Genomic DNA, 18303 nt, shown 5'->3' with positions numbered 1-18303 from the left:
CTTTCATAGTAAGTCATTTGAATTAGCGTAAACAGTACTTTTGGTGCGCGCCCTCGTAAGAGTTCGGATGTAATGCTCGCTTCGCATGCAGAGAGCCACCTTTGGACAACACCGTGTCTGGTGGCAGGCACTTCTGCGCACCACAAGTCCACCCTGTGAAGATCGCGAGCATGAAGGGACCAGAGAAGATGGACAACCGTATCCACTCGCTATCACTGGCCAGGTATAGGAGATTTATAGGTTGCTGTTGTGTTGAATCAAGCTGGCTTCTTCTATCAAGATCTTCATATCTGAACATGGTAATCCGGGAGGCCGACCACCGATTCCGAGGCCCATCAGAATTGGTATTGATTCATTCAGTCCATCGAAGCGACAACCTTGACCCAATATGAAATGGAGCCTGGGTCTGCCAGCCTAGGTCTAGTGGAAACCTGTCCCGGACAAGAAACCGATTGTAGTTCCCCATTTGACCTGATAGCAATGCAGGATGAGGATCTTGTTCCGCTCAACCTGCTTCCAGCTCTGCATTTGTCGCGCGTACCGCACTTCTCAGCTGCGAACCCTAAAGAAGTTGTGGACCTGGAACCACGATTATACAGACGATGGCTTCATTTCCGAGATCATGTTCTCCATTACGGCACCAGAACAAACGTCCAAACATGGGCAAGACGATGGCCGAAGACGAGCCTCCAGCTCTGAAATATCACCATCAACGTCGTAAGTCGTTCTCTGACCTAGCAGTTCATTGCGAGGTAGATTTGTTAGCTTCTGTCCGGCATGCCTGTGTCCTCAAGTTCCGACATTTTGATGGTATATGCACAACTCGCTTTCATCTCCATGCTGTTCTGCTCGGCCTTGACGACAAAACGATGCGACCACGACCGCGATCGTCTGAAGATGAGGACAGCGCAGACAACAGAAAAGATGATAGGGAAGACGGACAGCCCCGACTCCAGCTATTGCGCCCGAAGGAGCTTACGCTGGATCCAGAACGGGAGAGCCAGTACCGGTGGATAAACCCGGTTTCGTGGTTGTGGATGTACTAATGATGCGCTCGACATGTCACCGGTGGTCGTCGGTTTGAAGGATCGGGATAGAACCATCTATCCTGATGTGGGAGCCTGGTTTTGGGCTAAATTCGCTCGCAATGGACGTCGCAACCGAGGGAAGGGAGCTCGAATCGAGCAACTGCGCAGTGACAGTGACCTCGGTGAAGGCCGCAATCTTCGTAGAAGGAGCGATACCAGACGAAAGCAGACGGAACAATCAGCCGGTGTGCTGGAGGCAATGGAGAAGAAAGAGGAGGGAGAAGTGGTTAAACGGCAACCAGGCTGAGGAACAACTATCGACTTGGGCCGAAGAAGGGCCCCCACCAGCAGATTTAGTGGATAGATGATATGTCAACAAGCGCCTTCAAGCACCGATCCATAGCCGGAAGCAGCAAAGTGTGTCTGGGATGGCTTGGTGCACGAGTATCTCGTCCGGAGGTACGCGGTGCTCATACATACGAGTATGAACTCGTATTCGTACTCGTATGCACCATATGTCGCACTATAGCAAGCCACAGAGTGCACGGGAGCGCCATCTGCACAAGAACGGAGCCAATGTCACCTAATAAACCGTGCCAGCCGTGGTCGCAGGAGACTGTCTTGTGGAGAATGGGCATTGCATTGATAGCGCCAAGCGATCGCTTTTGGGTATTTATAAGCTTCGCCTGTTCGTCATTATTGGGCAAATGCTATACGGAATACTTGTATATAGATCCAGTAAGGCCACCACATCTGTAGCCTCTGCACCTCCATCCTGCCCACAGCTCCCTTGCGACCTTGAGACGATTCCTCCAGAGTACCAGCCCCTGCACCATGAACGACGGCTTTGTCAAGACTTGGCCACGAAGGCTCCTGCAGCTCGAAGGTGCTTGCATATTCGGTTCCACCATCTGGGCCTACTCGCGTTCCGGACAGTCTTGGTGGACTTTTGCCGCCCTCCTATTGACCCCAGATCTGGGCATGGCTGGATATCTCGCCAACACCTCAGCCGGCGCTGTCTTGTACAACACCTTCCACACGGAAACGCCTCCTATACTTCTTCTATGCTTTGGATTGGCACGAGACAACAAGACCATCACTGGACTAGCTTTGAGCTGGCTCGCGCACATTGGCATGGACCGTATGCTGGGCTATGGGCTGAAGTACGGGACCAGCTTCAGTCACACACACCTGGGAGACCTGGGCTTCTCACGCAAGACGGATGAGAAGAAGCAATAGTGTGCTTATTCCTCTGAGGCGCCAGAAGTGTGGCAATCAATCCAACAGCGGTCTGCGTGAAGAGGCGCCCAGCTCTTGGGTCATAGTAGCTGGACAAGGGCTATTCTCATGTGACATGGCAGGACACTGGGCACTCAAGGCGACTAAAGTACGAGTACGGACACCAATATGAAGACATCTGGGATGCGCCGTTCTCCTGAACCAAAGCAGGATTGGGGTACTTGCTTTGTATTACATGTCACTCTCGAATAGTTCTAGAGTAATTGACATGGACAACGGGTAACATAGTTGACTTGCATAAAACCACCCTGTCTGGGATTGTACTGATCCTCAATGTTTATGCTTCTTCATACAACTCGCATAGTCGGCACTGCGCTTCGTAGAGTGAATGATCCGCCGGAAATTTTCGAGACTAAGCGAGGCTCAAATCCGGGGAGGCGACGAGACAAAAACTCGTGAAAATGCGCCCACTGAAACATCCCACATTTTTGAACAAATTCTGGAATCGCCGCCTTCTTGAGCGGCATGGCTCGAGCAGGTCGACGTCGTCAAACATTAGGCCAGGGATTGGATAGAGAGGTATGCTGGGGCTGTCCCTCCATTTTTACACGCCGAAATTTTGTGCTCACCATGGTGTCGGCAGGTTTATCAAGTTGTCCGCAAAATCATTGATGATCGTGCGCAGTACGGAGACGCTCAGAGTACCTCCTTGTCCTTCGCTGTCGTATACGACGAGATCCGAGCGTCTAATTCAAGCCTGAACCGGAGACCGAAAAAATTACTCGAGGACAGCATCCAGCGAGTGCTCGAAACCATCCAGCAGGATCAAGAATCTGGTTCCGAAGACTTCGTGGCCGTTGAAGAGGAAGAGCCGCGGCAGACACACAAACCTTTGTCAAATAAATTGAACAAGAGCATCGTCAGTGCCTGGTCAACCTCGATTGTGCCAGTTGCCTCTACGACGAAGCCAGCATCGACTCCCACTATGGAATCCCCTCAACTCGCCACTGCGCAACGCCTCACGAATGGCGAACCCCGCCCTAAGAAGCGTCGAGCTGCCAATGTCTCGGTCGACAGATCACCACCGACACACGTCTCGCTGGAGTCCTTGGGCGGTGTGACCCCGGTGATCCAGGAACTGAGACGACTACTCGTTATCCCCATGAGTAAACCGGAGATTTATGCCTCTAACAAGGTGCAACCACCTCGCGGCATCCTCTTGCACGGACCCCCAGGGTGTGGTAAGACGATGATAGCCAACGCATTGGCCGCAGAGCTCGGGGTGAATTTCATTTCCGTTTCGGCCACCAGCATCGTGTCTGGCATGTCGGGTGAAAGTGAGAAAGCTCTGAGAGACCTCTTTGATGAAGCAAAGAGTTGTGCCCCCTGCTTACTGTTCATTGACGAAATTGATGCCATTGCTCAAAAACGAGAGACCGCCCAACGGGAGATGGAGAAACGAATTGTCGCGCAGCTGTCCGTCTGCATGGACGATCTGACGCTGGAGAAGACGGATGGCAAACCAGTGATCGTCCTGGCCGCGACGAACCGATTGGATACGCTCGACGCAGCTCTGCGAAGAGGAGGCCGCTTCGACAAAGAGATCAATATGAGAGTACCCACCGAGCCTGACCGCGCAAGAATTCTCGAGGCTTTGACCAAGGGCATGAAGATGGCCGATAACGTTGACCTCGACGTCCTTGCCAAACGCACACCGGGATTTGTCGGCGCCGACTTGAATGACCTTGTACTGACAGCTTCGGCGACGGCCATGGAGCGCTATCTAGACGTCCTCCAGGCAAACTCTGACAAGTACATCATGGACGTGGACGGCGACGGTGACGGTGACAACCACCTCGACAAGCATCCCGATGCAGAGAGCATCAAATCCCTCCGCCGACTTGTCAAGTATATCAAAGGCCAATCATCATCGTCCGAGGCCGACGAAACCCTCCTCGTCACTTTTGAGGACTTTCTGGCCGCGCTCCCGAAGATCCAGCCCTCTGCCTTGAGAGAAGGGTTCGCCACGATCCCCTCGACGACATTCTCGTCCATCGGCGCCCTGGACGACCATATCAGGGAGCTGAACGAGACGGTGATTTCCCCCATCCTCGACCCGGCCGTCTACACCAACCTGGGCCTCCCCGCCTGGTCGGGTACCCTCCTCTGGGGTCCGCCGGGTTGCGGGAAGACGCTGCTGGCCAAGGCCTGCGCCAACGCCAGCCACGCCAACTTCATCAGCGTCAAGGGCCCCGAGCTCTTGAACAAGTACCTCGGCGAGTCGGAGCGGGCCGTGCGCCAGGTCTTCACGCGCGCGCGCTCGAGCGTCCCCGTCATCGTCTTCTTCGACGAACTCGACGCCCTGGTCCCCACGCGCGACGGCGGCGTGGGCGGCGGCTCCGAGGCCTCGGCCCGCGTCGTCAACACCTTGCTCGCCGAGCTCGACGGCGTCGGCCACTCCCGCGAGGGCATCTACTTCATCGCAGCCACGAACCGGCCCGACATCATCGACCCGGCCATGCTCCGACCGGGGAGATTGGACATGTTCTTGTACGTGGGCCTGCCTGACGCCGAGGGACGGGTGGAGATCCTGAGGACCCTGTGCAAGAAGGTCAACGGCTTGATGTTTGACGAATCATTGGCAACTATTGCTAGAGAATGTGACGGGTTCAGCGGTGCAGACCTGGAGTCCTTGTTGAGAAGGGCTGGCTTGGCCGCCGTGCGCCGTATCAAATCCTCGGGGGGGCCCAACACTATAATCACAGAGGACTTCCTGCATGCGAAAACCGAAGTGAGGCGGAGTGTTGGCGTAGAGGACATAAGAAGATTTGAAGCTCTCCGTAAAAACTGGCGGAAATAGATTGGTGGACGCTTTTGCGGGCAATTATAGATAGACGATCATTCGCGACAGCGAACCTCTGTGAAGGCATGATCATTATTGTCATTACGGTGGACAAACAATGATAGGTCAGTGCTTGCTCTATGGGAGCCTCGTGTGTTGTGCTTAAGCCATGTCGGACAACCATTTCCCAAGACAATCGAGGTATGCCAACGAACGTCCACTGCGGACGGGATTGCCACTGAGCAACGAACGGATAGCCTCGTAAAACCATGCAGATCCAAAGCTATAAGAACCCTATTCCAACACGGCTTGCAAAGTCCCACAAACTCAGAAAATTGGCAAACGGAAGGTGTCACTACTGCGTCTCCCACTTTCTGTCGAACTTCGACGACTTCCAGAATCCGAGTGTGGCCGTTTCTTCAGCTTCTTAGGCTTCTTCCTCATGTCCAAGTCCTCATGTCGAGTTCCAAAATCCTTGACCTTTGGTCCCTTCTCCAGTGTGCCGGCAGGTAGTACTTCAAATCCATCATTGATTTTCCGTGATCGAGTATTCGCAATCGAGAGCGAATCCGTGGGTGATGTCGTTGCTGTCGCAGATGTCGAACTTCTAGAAGAGCTCGGAGTATGCCGAGACGTGTTGGATGCGGTCTCACTGGTTTTCGCGGAAGGGAGGATTTTTGCGTCGACTCTGGCCTGGGTCTTATCCGTCCATGCCGAAGGAGGGGGTTTTGCGGTGGGCAAGGCATCGACGAACGCGCAGAAGGGCACCGGCCTCGGTCCTTCCATCCTTTTCGCCCTGCGAGAAAACTGCTTGCCGAGATTCAGACTGCCGTTTCGAGCCGGCCATGATAGAGTACGGGACGCTGAGTCATCACTGTCCTCGCTATCTGAAAGAGACGAAGCCAACGCTGGCGTCAGAGCCATGTCAGTATGCCGGCGGTTCCTGGGGAGGAGTTGTCCACTTTCGGCAGCGTGGAAGCGCCTATGGGCTTCCATGCGCTCGAGAGGGTTGAGATCAGACCGAACTTCAGGCCTCTGGTGTCCCTGAATGTTTCTCTGCCTATTACCAATGACAACTTTCCGCGTTCCTGGTGACGGTAGGTTGGTAATGGGACGAAGCTGCAATTTGGAGGATAGAGGACTCGTTTCGTCCTTTATCATGGAAGAAACAACATCTGCGTAACCATTATCAGTCAAGTCCGCGTTGAGGACAAACTCGGAAATTGCCAGACCTGGCACGACGTCGGCAGCTTCCGCGCGGAGATATGGGCCATTGTAGCTTATGACAATAGTCTTTCCTTTCTTCGAAGAGGAAGATTCAGCTGACGTATCGGCAACTGCTGTGGTGTCCGTGAGCGGTGTAAGGACTATTGAGCGTCAGTGAAAGGTAGCGGCAATTGTGACTTCTCTCACCGTCCGGTGGCGTCAGTCCTAAATCCGTGGAATCGCATATCGAGGTGGAAGAGATCGACGAACATCGAATAGGTTTGATTGCCAACTGCGAGGAAGAGGAGGGCCTGGCTGGATGGAAATGTAAAGAAGTTGCCGTTTGAGCGTTCCATACACCTTCGACCTCCGGATCTTCGATCAACGCGCGGATGCCAAAAGGTATATCTTCGTCCAAGCAGTTGACCAATGTCATCTCTCCTCGTTCGGCCTGTTCTTCTAGTGCTCTTCTTTCCAGAGATCTGTCCCGTGCCCAATTTCTCAACTTGACAACGAAGGCGGTAGTAAGGATGATCGTCTAAAGAAGTCAGCAGGATTTCAAACGGAGTCGAGGGTACGCACAAGCAAACCACCTAAGATCTGGCACAAGAGTCAGCCAAGTCCCTCGATATGTCGCGTGTTCGTTCTTACAAGGGCTAACCGGGCCCACATTGGCCACTCCAAGAAGAAAACAGCGCCCTCCGGAACGGGGTCGAGCATGTTGCCGGAGAACGGTATGGTAGGAATGCTAAAGGCGAGGAAGGATGAAAAGGAAGAACCCCATTTCTGAAGAGCAATGGAGACCAGCACCAATGAAATGATAGAGCAGTTTGCGATGTGGTCGGCCGAACTGCTAATGATGGCTCGAAGGAAAACTCGAGGCAAGGGGAATGTTAGTGTTGACGTGCCAGGTGCTTTGGACTTTGTGGTCGCAGTGGTAGTTGTGACGCAGGAAGTCAGCAGCACTTGCTCCAGCCGTGCACGAAACCGAGCAGCGGCCATCTGCGATGTGCAGTTTCCACTAGTAGCATCGAAGGAGAGAGAAGGAAAAGGGTAAGGGTGCAGTCGACCAGATATTGAAAAGTTCGCTGACCGTCTTTCAACAAATAAAGACCTGGACTGTGTGGCGCGAAAGAATTGGACAGATCAAACTCACCATCCCTCTACCCACCAGTATGAACATGCATTCATCCGCCTTGGTCATGCAATGGTCTGATTGTATTCACACGCTCATTTGTGAAGACCCTCCTCCTGTGAAGTTGTGACCGCATCACACGCACGAAGCGCTCGTCTTGCATGATTGCCACAGCTTTCCCTTCCCATAGTCACCAGGAAACAGATCACATGAAGACATCGCGGCGACACGGCAACGCAAGGTATAGAGGAGTACTGGGGACGGCAATCTGCACAATGGCGTGCATGTCGAGACGCAGGTACCCTGCTGTGATACAGTATTGACCAGGAGACCAAAGCCACACAGAGCAAATGATGAATGGGGAACAGAAATGAGGCTGAGGCTCACTAGGCTGATACGGCTTGCCGAGGGGCGATCAGATAATAGTCGTCATGCCGTCATCCGAACTTGGGCATTTCTCCAAGTTTTCAAGGCAGAGACTTGTTCATCGACGTCATACGATTCGCTGAGGAATGGCAAAGTGTGGAGGAGGATCCCTTCATCGACATCGTTGTACGTAGACGTTGATGCCGGGTGCTCTGGGTGGTACCTAAATGGTAAACAGTTACTGAGATGAATCATCAAAGTTATGCTTGGCTTGACCCAGTTCGATTTCAGTAAGAAAGAAATCCATTGTCATTGATGAGAAAATTTTCGCGCCCTCTATTGTACCTGCATGCAAAGCATAAGACCCAATACTGCTTCAAGGACGTGATGGGCGAAACACAAGCTGAGATGCTATCTATGGTGTGCGATGCGACAAGCCTATGCAGGGTGGATGACTGGAGTTGACAAAGCTGCCAGGTGCATCGCCCATTGGGTGCGGGGGATGCCCATTGGATTGAGGGCCTACGCAGGGAGGGGGGCCCTTACTCCGGTTAATGATCGGCGCCAAACGATGCCCAATGACACTTGAGCAATGCCCAGCTCCAGTGGCGTAACTTTGCCTACAGGACCCTACTAGATGCCTTCAGGGCCCATGGAAGGCAAGAAACCCTTCCCGGGTTTCCGGCACCTTTCCGTACTGCCCAGGTGCTGGCCGTGGTGTTACCCTTACTGTTTTGTTGCCCGTCTTCGGACCCGGTTGTTGGCTCTTGGGGTCAGCATTTCTTTAAACACTGCCCGCGGCACAACCCACAACAATACTACCGGCACTCGTGACAATGATCTCTTTTGTACGCACCTCTTCCTCTCATACATCTTGTCTCCCGACATTTTCTCTGTGATAACATAAAGCATTCCATCCCCTCACGTACCGATTCCTTTTTTTTTTTTGCAGTAGACTTTTCACGACACATACACAATCCTGGTCCTTCAACATGCCTCCCTTCCGCATGCCCTTCACCTCGAAGCGCCCGACTGCGCCCATTGAGACCAATGACGAGAACATTCGCCCCAATTCCTTTGACGGCAATGTCAAGAGTCCTTACAGCAGAGACAAGCCATCATTAGCACTGGGAATCAAGGAAAAGACGGTCGAGCCCAACGAGTTCAAATTGAGTTGTATGCGACGTTTCCCATCCCCCACCAGATTAAACGTTGTGCCGAAACTAACGACGAACAGCCGTTAACGACAGCGGTGAATATCTCCCGGTATGAGATGCCAATGAGTTAAATCACAATACAGGAGCTGACTGTGCAACAGCCTTCGCCCACTGAGAAACCATCCTTTTGGGCCAAATCGCCGACCTCTGCAAACGCCAACCATCGCCAGTGTTTCAACGATAACGAGGCGTTCACAATCTCTCGCGAATCTTTCGAGTCATACCGAAGATCTTTTGTAGGTTACAACCCTGACATAAACTTGACAGCAGCCTGACTGATTTCGCAGGATATTTCTGGCCGCTCCCCAATTCTTCAAGCCGACAGCTTCACTTCGCGCACGTCTCTAGACTCGCGACCGGCGACCCGCTTCCCCACGCGCTCGACACTAAGCAGCACTACATTTGAGAGACCCTCCACCGCAGAGGCTCCGATCTTTGAGGAAGTAAAATTGAATGAGGAAGCGAGCAAACCACAAGAGCCCAAGAAGAAGAGTTTCCTGTCCCGGTTTGGCGACTCCAACGGTGAAACCATTACCACGAATGGGACCAACAAGGAGGAAGGCAAACACCACTTCCATTTCCTCCCGGGACGGAAACGGGGTCAAAGCGGGACCGGTAATGAGCTCGGAGATATTCAGCGGCCACAGAGTAGGGGTAATGCGGAAGTAACAGTGCGATAGAGGATGCGAAAATTCTTTGGGTTGTTAGGGTGCTCGAATGGGGGGGGGGTTTATCATTCTATGGCATGCATTACGAAGAATTGGTTTCCAGGGATCAATGGTCCGACCTTTTGGAGTTTTATCAGGTAGCATTCCTGCAAGAGGGTGGGTTCTATGAGTTTTACGATGACTTGCATTTTCAGGAGAATGATGCACTAAAGACAAGAAAATGGGGCTGGGATTTATGAAATCGCACGGCCTGACATTATCGAGGAGTTTCTCCTTTCGAGCTCGGAAGAATGAGTGAGATGATGGACCTTGTGGTGAAAGCCAGCAGCGCAGGGTAATAGTAATACTTCGAAAGACAAACTTCTAATTGTTGAAAACCCCGCTCGAGTTTTGTTTGTTTATCTTCGAAGTTCAATATGCCTTTGCATATCCATTCGCGGCCTTGTCGTCCTCAACCCAGGACTCAGCATCCACTTCCTTCTCCAGCCGGTCATACGCCGTCTTCATGACCGCGACGATTTTCCGCAACTCGTCCTCCGTCACGTTGTACGGCGGGCTGAGGATGGCATGGTCGCCCTTCTTGCCGTCGACGGTGCTCGAGCCCGGATACACGGCGACGCCCAGGTCAAAGACGGCGGACTGGAAGCGAGTGCCGAAGGAGAGCCGAGGCGGGAAGGACTCGCGCGTGCTCTTGTCGCGGACGAACTCGATGCCCCAGAACAGGCCGCGGCCGCGGATGTCGCCGACGTACTTTGCCGGGGCGAACGTGTCGACGAGGAGCGGGTGCAGGAATCCGTGCAGGCGGGCGACATTCTCGACGAGTCCGTCGCGGCGCAGGATCTTCTGCACGGCCAGCGCGGCGGCACAGCCGACCGGGTGGGCCTGGTAGGTGTGGCCGTGGTTGAAGCTGCTGGAGCCGGCGCGGAGGACGTCGACGACCTTCTTGTGGATGAGGACGCCCGCGACGGGAGCGTAGCCGCCGCCGAGGCCCTTGCCCACGGTGACCAGGTCCGGCACCACGTCCTCCTGCTCAAAGGCGAACAAGGTCCCCGTACGGCCCATGCCGCTCATGACCTCGTCCAAGATCAGGAGGATGCCGTACTTGTCGCAGACGCGCCTGACACCCTTGAAGTAGCCTCTGGGCGCGGGCGTGCATCCACTGGTGGCGCCGACGAGCGGCTCAGCGACGAAGGCGACGACTTTCTCCGGCCCGATCGCGACAAAATGCGCGTCCAGCTCGTCCACCAGCCTCTGTGCGAACTCCGTCTCGGTCTCCCCCCGTTGCCAGTCCGAGTACTGGTACGTGTACGCGGGCGTGACCCAGCTGAAGTTGTCTAGCTGGAAACACGCGTACGGGACCTTGCGGGGCAGGTTGCTGCTCACGTTCATGGCCCCGACCGTGGTGCCGTGGTAGCTCTGCTTCCTGCTCACAAAGTGTGATCTGACCGGCGTCGGGGTTGTCGGCGACGTCGGGCTCTTCTGGGCCAGCTCGAAAAAGTACTGCCTCGCCAGCTTCAGCGCCGCGTCCATGGCCTCGCTCCCCGAGTTGACCAGGTACACGCGCTCGAGCCCGAAGCGGCCCGCGCCCTGGGGCCCGTTGATGAGGTGGTGCGCCAGGTCCTCGGCCGCGTCGGTAGTGTAGGTCAGCGAGTGGATGTAGCTGACGCCCGTGCTCATCTGGTGGGCGACCGCTTGTTGGACTTCCTCGTTGCCGTGGCCCAGGCACGCTACCGCGGCGCCGCCGCAGGCGTCCATGATGGTACGCCCATCGGACAGAGTCAGATACAGCCCCTTGGCCTTGGTGACTTGATAGGGTCGTGCCTGTAGCGAGCGATGGAGCAGTGCTGGCGGCGCCGCCGACTCTCCTTCTTCCCTTAGGCTTGAGGTTGGTCCTGGCCCTGACGCCAGTACACCATTGTTCTCGTCCAGGTGATTCCCGCTCATCGCAATCGCGCTTGCTCTGAATCTGTTACCTGCCTTCCTTCCAACAAGCGAACGCTGCAGAGCCTGTTACCAGCGTCACCAATGCGTGGGGCCTGACTATTTGACCCGCGTCCGGAGTTTGCAGTTTTCACTCTGTTAGCTATGTACAATATGTGGACAGACAGCAAGAAACGCAAGGAGATCAAATGCGAAAATCACTCTGAACTATATATCTCCACGAAGTACTCTTTGTACGAAACCGCCTCGTTTAGTTGATAGTCAGATAGTCACATAAATCCAACCCCAACCTTGTCCAGGTCAAGTCAAGTAAGTCAAAGCAGAGCCATACAAATAAGTACATCTCATGCAGACACCTAGGTATGTAGGTAGAGAGGTATCGATCCGGGTGAGTGAGTTGGCGAGTCACAGGGCGTATCGAGATATGGACGTACCACTAGCCTTTGAGAATGCAGCTGTCGTTGCATAATAGAGAGCGTATAAAACCTGAGACCACCAACAAACGTCACGGACGCACGCTCAACTCCGCCGTAAGCCAAAGTCAGAACTCAACGGGAACTAACCATTGGAGGGGAGGTGCCACAGGGGAGTATATCAAAAATTGTCACATGCACAAGCACATGCTGGCTGGCTTGTCCTTGTGCCTGTGATGCTTCGGTTCGTATTCAATAGTTGGGGCCCAAACATACCTGAGAACATTGATCCTCCGAGGAATTGACTTGAGAGGTCCAGCGTATGTCGAACGATAATATATGATGTATGCGTGTACCTACCTGTACATAGGTATGTGTTGCGAGGAACAGCGCTTTCAAAGTCTCCGTCTGTCAGAGGAAGCTGACCACGGCATTGTGCAGAACGTAACGCGTGTTGATAGAAAGATAACAGAACGGCATTGCTGATGCTTCGTCCGTTTCCACATGTCAGTTGTGTTGCAATGTCGAGATTGGGGCAGCCACAAAAAAAAGGTGTTATTGTCTTCCTTCTCGGCGCAATGGCCGATTGAAGAGATCCATCCTCAGCCCGGCTTCGGAAGTGCTTTGGGCGTTGCGCAGCCACTGGTTGTCAAGTATCTATCCCCTGAAAGAACGCTGTTGCAAGTGGTTTGCGGCCAAAGCGGTATCTGGGAGCTTTCAACAACAGATGAGTCCCTAACGAGATAAGAAAAAGTCCAAGACACGTAAACAAGGCCACGACGATATTCGTTTGTGCTTCTCCCTATGGTCGGTTCAGAACCGGTGACGCCGAATAGATGTAACCACAAACCCAGCCCCTAACTCCCTCGCTAACAAACGCAGCGTCAGCCCTTCTCCTCAGCCCTTGTCTGGTCGCATCGCCGGGAAGCCACATTGCATTTCATCCCATTCCGCTTCGTGCTCATTTCCAACGGCGATTCTCACTGTCTATCTGCGACCTGTCACTTCTCGAAGCGCGTCCCATTCACTGCCTTGCCATCACCGGTCTCTCACAACGAGTCTCTGTTTGATTTGATGGTGTCAGCTAGAAACACTCTTCATATTTCTTGCTGTGTTTGTTCGAGGCGTGATCTTCCAGGCCTTTGCGTGCTGAGGTGCTCTGGAATGTGGCAAAGCAAATTTTGCATTTGATGGTTTGCGCCGCTGCATTCTGTATTGTTGTCAGCATCATCAGCAAGCCAAGTCAGATTGAATCAGATGGGTAAGAACACGGATTAGTGCAATGTGGATAACAGGCGGATGGCAAGTGGGCATCACGACTAGGAAGGGTTCGTGTACATGGTCTTCAACAACCAAGAACGACTTTCAGCAAAGCGTTGCAGGAAGGCCTTGTATTATGGCGAGGGATCGAGGCAGAGAGACCGGATTCCGCAGGGCTGCCAAGGTCAGACTCCCCTAGAACACAAGTTCATGTTCTTTCCCACCAGTATACCGTCACAACGACGCAGTGGAGGAGTCGGTCAAACCCCCACGAAAGGAGGTGTTCCGCCGTACAGTGAACTTGGCCTCGTCCCAACCACCAGCAAATTCGGCTTTTTTATCGACATTCCTCACATCATCACAAAGTCACAGACACAGTCTCCTGTCGAATTTTGGCGTGGGCAACGTTTGAAGAGGCGAATCGTGGAAAACAAGAGCAAGGAACCACTGATCAGGAATTGAGTAATCGAGCAAATCGAGACATACCTTCTTCAACTGGCTGTTCGGTTCCTTCTTCGCATCTTTCGTATTGCGCTCCCTTTTTTGGGCAGCCTTGGCTCCGTTACCCATCGTGAGAGAGGGTTTTATTTGTCTGACGTGGACGTGAAGCGATATGTATTGCGCGGTCGGTTAGGCCGGAGTGTGGAGCGGTGTCAAAGCGTCTCTTGACTTTGCGTTAGGTCCGGAGGAGAAAACAGTAGAGAAGAGGACGGGAGGAGACAAAGAGCCAGGCCGAGAACGTGGAAGAAAGAAAATGGGCGGTCAGAAATATTTTGTTTGCGGGCGAAAAGAAAAAGGTGGACAGCATGAGAAGATTATAGGCCAACAAACCAGCGGCAACAGCGGGCTTCGGCACAGGAAAATCTTACAGCCGGCCCACCTACGATAACCTGACAAAGGGCACGTGCATGGCAAACCCAGGCATGTTGGAACGCCAGCCACCAGGTATGCTGGGCCATCCAAGGGGTCTTAATTCATAAGAGTCCTCTTCGTGCTCTTCAACTACTAGTAATAGGAAGCTAACGCCACGGTCAACGCCCAAACTAAATGTGTTAACACCCTTTCTTTTTGAAACCACAAGACACCTCACGACCATCTTTCGTCTAGGTTGAAATCCTGTTAAACTGCAACCCCGTCCGGATGTCGCCAAACTTCGCGTGCCAGATGTCTCGAAGGTACGAGCTCCTAGGCACCCACGGTCCTCGATTGCCACCTTTGGGCAATGTATTGGCCTCTTGGGCTGCCTTGATGTAGCTACTGTTCAGGTTCAAGAGAGGCACTTCACTGATATGATCCTTTTCATCAATCCGCGGAACCATACTTGTCATGTTCTTTTCCTTCATCTCTTTGAGGAGACGAACCCACAGCTGTGCCGTGGCATCGGCGCCCAGGGTCCAGCTAGCATTCGTGTAGCCGAAGATGAAGGTGAAGTTTGGTAGATCCTGTAGCAAAGCACCACGCCAGATGAACTTTTGGTTCATCTGGTAGGGCTCACCATCGACCGTAACATTAGCACCACCACCAAACTGGATTTTGAGACCCGTGGCGGTGACGATGATGTCCGCAGGGAGAGTCGCTCCTGACTTGAGCTTGATCTCGCCGGCGCTCATGTCTTCGATTGTGTCGGTCACGACATCGGCTTTGCCAGTGCGAAGCGCTGCGAAGAAATCGCCACCTTGAAGAAATCAGCGATTTGCCCAGCGTACGGTTTTCGACGGATTAGTAAAAACTCACCAGGAGTAATACACATTCTTTGCTCCCAGGGATTGTAGCGAGGAACAAAATGAGGGTCGAAAGGAATATTGGCAGGTAGCTCCTTTTGGGTGGCATCACGCAGGATAGATCGACCCTTGTTGGGGAAGAGTCGACAAAATTGAAAAAACAAGAAGCCGACGAGGAGGAATCTGAGTCGGATGAGTTGATACGCGAACTTTTCAGGGAATACCCGCTTGATAAGAGCATCAATGGGCTCGCTCAGGGGGACGGGCAGGAAATAGCTGGGTGATCGTTGAAGCATCGTCACCGACTTGGCCTTTTCGGTCATGGCAGGCAAGAGGGTGACGGCGGTGGCACCACTGCCGATAATGACGACTCTCTTGTCTGTATAGTCGAGCTCCTCGGGCCAGAATTGAGGATGGACAACGGTGCCCTTGAAGTTCTCAATGCCAGGAATCTTGGTGCTGAGCCCTTGAGTATAGTCATAGTAGCCGGTACCCAGGAGGATGAATCGAGAGTAGTACTTTCGCTTCTCGGTGCCATCGACGGTGACTTCAACTTCCCAATGTTGGTTCTCAGTTGACCAATTCATCGACTCGACCTTGTGGTGGTATTTGATGTTTTTGTCGATGCCATGTTTGGCGGCAGTAGTCTTGACATATCGCAGAATCGAAGCAGCATCAGCGATGGAACGGTCTTCCTTCCATGGATCCCAGGGGAACCCAAAAGTGTGTAGATCAGAATCAGATCTGATGCCAGGGTACTTGAACAAACTCCAGGTGCCACCGATCTCGGCCCGTGCTTCGAGGATGGCGTACGAGAAGTCGGGGAGACCTTCTTGAAGACGGTATGCAGAATTGATGCCGCTGATGCCGGCGCCAATAATGATGACGTCGAAAGTGTTGTTGGCCGCAATCATGATGAATTGTTGTACCGGCGTTGACTAGGTAGCGATGGTGAGAAGACAATAGGAGGCGAGTTATGGCAATATATGCGCCGGAGGACATGCCTGGTCGGTGAGCTGCGTGAGCAAAACGGCTAGGGTCGATTAAGGCCCGAAATCCGTCCACCAGATCCAGTCTCCCCAGCAAGACTGGGAATGGAACGGCGAACCTCGGCAAAGCATACGAGTAGAGTCTAGGCCATCGGGCCTAGCAAAACAATTAGGGGCAGATCAATGCTATGATACAGAGGCAATCTGGGCACGACAAGATGGATTCAAGATTTGGCCCAGCGTCTACCACATTGTAGGTAATCCGCCGACAAAACTGGCAAGAGTGCGCCGAATAGAGTGCTTACTTACGAATGAATACCCGTACCTAGCCCACCAGTAAAAGGGAGGCGAAGTGGTTGTACGGACTAGGTTGTGGGGGACTCCCCTAGGCGCTGAGGAGCCCTGGAGCCTTAATAATATCTGACCACATGGTGGTGCACATGCCACTCACATGCCACTCGCTACCCACCCCCGGCAGCCGTATTTCTTGTCTGGGTGTCACTAGATGCCTATGCCGATTTGCACCCTGCGGGCCTGTCCCACCCCCACAATATGTGATCCTTTCCCCCTCTTACGACGACTCACCCGTATCTCGTATTCATGAATGCTCGGATGCTCCCAGTGAAGAAACACCGAGGTATCATCGATAGAGGAGGCTCACTGCATGCCAATGTGCAGATACGAAGGAAAATACTCTTGCCTTGCAGTGCCAGTCGAATTTCATTCGTTGTCGTATGCAAATGCTTCCTTCTTCACACCTGACGTTCAATCATTCCACCAGAGCATTCCCGCCTTCGTCGACCAGATGGTTCTCCACACTCTCTGGCCCTCCTCCCACCGCTGTACAAATGACCCGACTGACACCCGCCTTCAGCGTCATCAGCGTCTTCTGTTCCAATCCTCCATATTCGTTCGGTCGAATAGACTCCCCGAACCCGCCCTCCCAACCTGGGATACGGGGTAAAATGTTTCTAAACACTCCTGCAACTTGGTGTGTGTGTTCTTCCAGGTAGTAAATCACTGCATTCGGCCCTGCGTCGAACGTGTATGCGCAGATGAGCTTCCCTGCTTTCCGATTTGCCGTCTCCACGGCATTCATCGCTGCGCGGGAAACATCATTCAGGTAGTGGATCGGGGGCCATGAATCCAAACAGATGGCGTGAAACGAATTCGAATCCTGCATCGTAACCCGTGCAAACGTCTCGAAATCTTTCTCCGCGATTGCCTTCTCTATTTCCTGCATCCTTTTGGGGACAATCTCCTTGAATCTCGTGGGTGCTAGGGTGGATGTCTCGACCGTGGTTTGCATACCTGCGGTTGATGCGATACCCTTCTTCTCAGCACTGACGACAAGTATCAGTGCCCGCATTTCCGGCCAATGTGATACTGGTGCCACCTCTTCAGCCAAGCTGTCACTTCCATCCGCCTTCGTACCAGCTCGCCATGCCACATAGCCGCCCATCAGACTCCTGCAAGCTGATCCAGAGCCTTGCCGAGCAATCAACGAGAGCTCTTTGGGCGATTGAGGTAACTCGTAGAGGTCAGCGATTGCTCTTACGAGAGCCGCGAACCCAGCAGCCGAAGAAGCAAGACCGGCCGCGGTAGGGAAATTGTTTGTCGACACCAGTCGCAAGGTCCATTTCGACAGCTTGGGTAGAGAACCGTCCTTGGCTTCCAATGCCTCACGTAGCGAACGAAGGTCTCTCAGGCACGCTTGCGTTCTCTTCGAAGACTGAATATCCTCCTTCTCCCCGTTGAGTATCAGAGTGTCTGGCCCCGAGAAGGATTCGGAACATGATGCGGTGGTGTGGGTTCGTAGTGACTTCTGAGATAATGTCACCGACAGGGACGAATTCGTCGGGAGATTCAGGACTGTATCACGCTTTCCCCAGTATCTGTAGTTCCAAGTCGATCAGTCTTTGACCTTCAATGGGGATTACCATGTTCGATGAGAGGAGAGCTGAGGGATTAATTGGCGTACCTACTTGATCACAGCAATGTTGACTGGAGCAGTGGTACTTGCCCGATAGACGGTATTTGAGCTAGACATGATTGTGTCTGTACAGGGGTTTAGAGCCAGATGGAATTGTGCAAAGGACAAACTCGATCAAACGGCGGGAAAATTAGTATGTAGTGTGACGCTAGAGGTAAATAAGGTCGCCCTGGATCGGGACAAGGCTGGTCTTGTGCCTTTTCAGCAGCCACATCAATTACAAGCATCTGATTACAAGCACGTACCAGGCTGCGCTCCCCGCATACTACACAAATTTCTCCAGAG

At 53.2% G+C, this 18303-nt stretch overlaps 7 protein-coding genes across 7 annotated transcripts; 3 read left to right on the top strand and 4 right to left on the bottom strand.

The window, feature by feature from the left end:
• Positions 1-1862: 1862 nt before the first annotated feature.
• AYO21_05808 (hypothetical protein) lies at positions 1863-2267 on the top strand (the record flags this gene model as incomplete). Its single annotated transcript, XM_022655775.1, has 1 exon — positions 1863-2267. The coding sequence occupies one exon, from the start codon at positions 1863-1865 to the stop codon at positions 2265-2267; it is 405 nt and encodes a 134-aa protein (XP_022511887.1).
• Positions 2268-2792: 525 nt separating this feature from the next.
• Positions 2793-5127, top strand: AYO21_05807 (hypothetical protein; the record flags this gene model as incomplete). Its single annotated transcript, XM_022655774.1, has 2 exons — positions 2793-2846; positions 2911-5127. 2 exons carry the CDS (start codon positions 2793-2795, stop codon positions 5125-5127), a joined length of 2271 nt encoding a protein of 756 aa, XP_022511886.1.
• Positions 5128-5436: 309 nt separating this feature from the next.
• Positions 5437-7317, bottom strand: AYO21_05806 (hypothetical protein; the record flags this gene model as incomplete). Its single annotated transcript, XM_022655773.1, has 3 exons — positions 5437-6476; positions 6523-6853; positions 6967-7317. 3 exons carry the CDS (start codon positions 7315-7317, stop codon positions 5437-5439), a joined length of 1722 nt encoding a protein of 573 aa, XP_022511885.1.
• A 1491-nt stretch (positions 7318-8808) lies between these two features.
• On the top strand, positions 8809-9713 carry AYO21_05805 (hypothetical protein; the record flags this gene model as incomplete). The annotated part of the gene is made up of 4 exons (XM_022655772.1): positions 8809-8992; positions 9054-9082; positions 9135-9269; positions 9321-9713. 4 exons carry the CDS (start codon positions 8809-8811, stop codon positions 9711-9713), a joined length of 741 nt encoding a protein of 246 aa, XP_022511884.1.
• Positions 9714-10112: 399 nt separating this feature from the next.
• On the bottom strand, positions 10113-11645 carry AYO21_05804 (hypothetical protein; the record flags this gene model as incomplete). Its single annotated transcript, XM_022655771.1, has 1 exon — positions 10113-11645. The coding sequence occupies one exon, from the start codon at positions 11643-11645 to the stop codon at positions 10113-10115; it is 1533 nt and encodes a 510-aa protein (XP_022511883.1).
• A 2773-nt stretch (positions 11646-14418) lies between these two features.
• AYO21_05803 (hypothetical protein) lies at positions 14419-15950 on the bottom strand (the record flags this gene model as incomplete). Its single annotated transcript, XM_022655770.1, has 2 exons — positions 14419-14990; positions 15050-15950. The coding sequence occupies 2 exons, from the start codon at positions 15948-15950 to the stop codon at positions 14419-14421; spliced, it is 1473 nt and encodes a 490-aa protein (XP_022511882.1).
• An 844-nt stretch (positions 15951-16794) lies between these two features.
• AYO21_05802 (diphosphomevalonate decarboxylase) lies at positions 16795-18075 on the bottom strand (the record flags this gene model as incomplete). The annotated part of the gene is made up of 2 exons (XM_022655769.1): positions 16795-17920; positions 18011-18075. The coding sequence occupies 2 exons, from the start codon at positions 18073-18075 to the stop codon at positions 16795-16797; spliced, it is 1191 nt and encodes a 396-aa protein (XP_022511881.1).
• Positions 18076-18303: the final 228 nt, after the last annotated feature.

Source organism: Fonsecaea monophora (genome assembly GCF_001642475.1).
Source record: "Fonsecaea monophora strain CBS 269.37 chromosome Unknown Scaff38, whole genome shotgun sequence".
Lineage (NCBI taxonomy): Eukaryota > Fungi > Ascomycota > Eurotiomycetes > Chaetothyriales > Herpotrichiellaceae > Fonsecaea > Fonsecaea monophora.
This window is presented reverse-complemented; position numbering and strand designations above follow the sequence as displayed.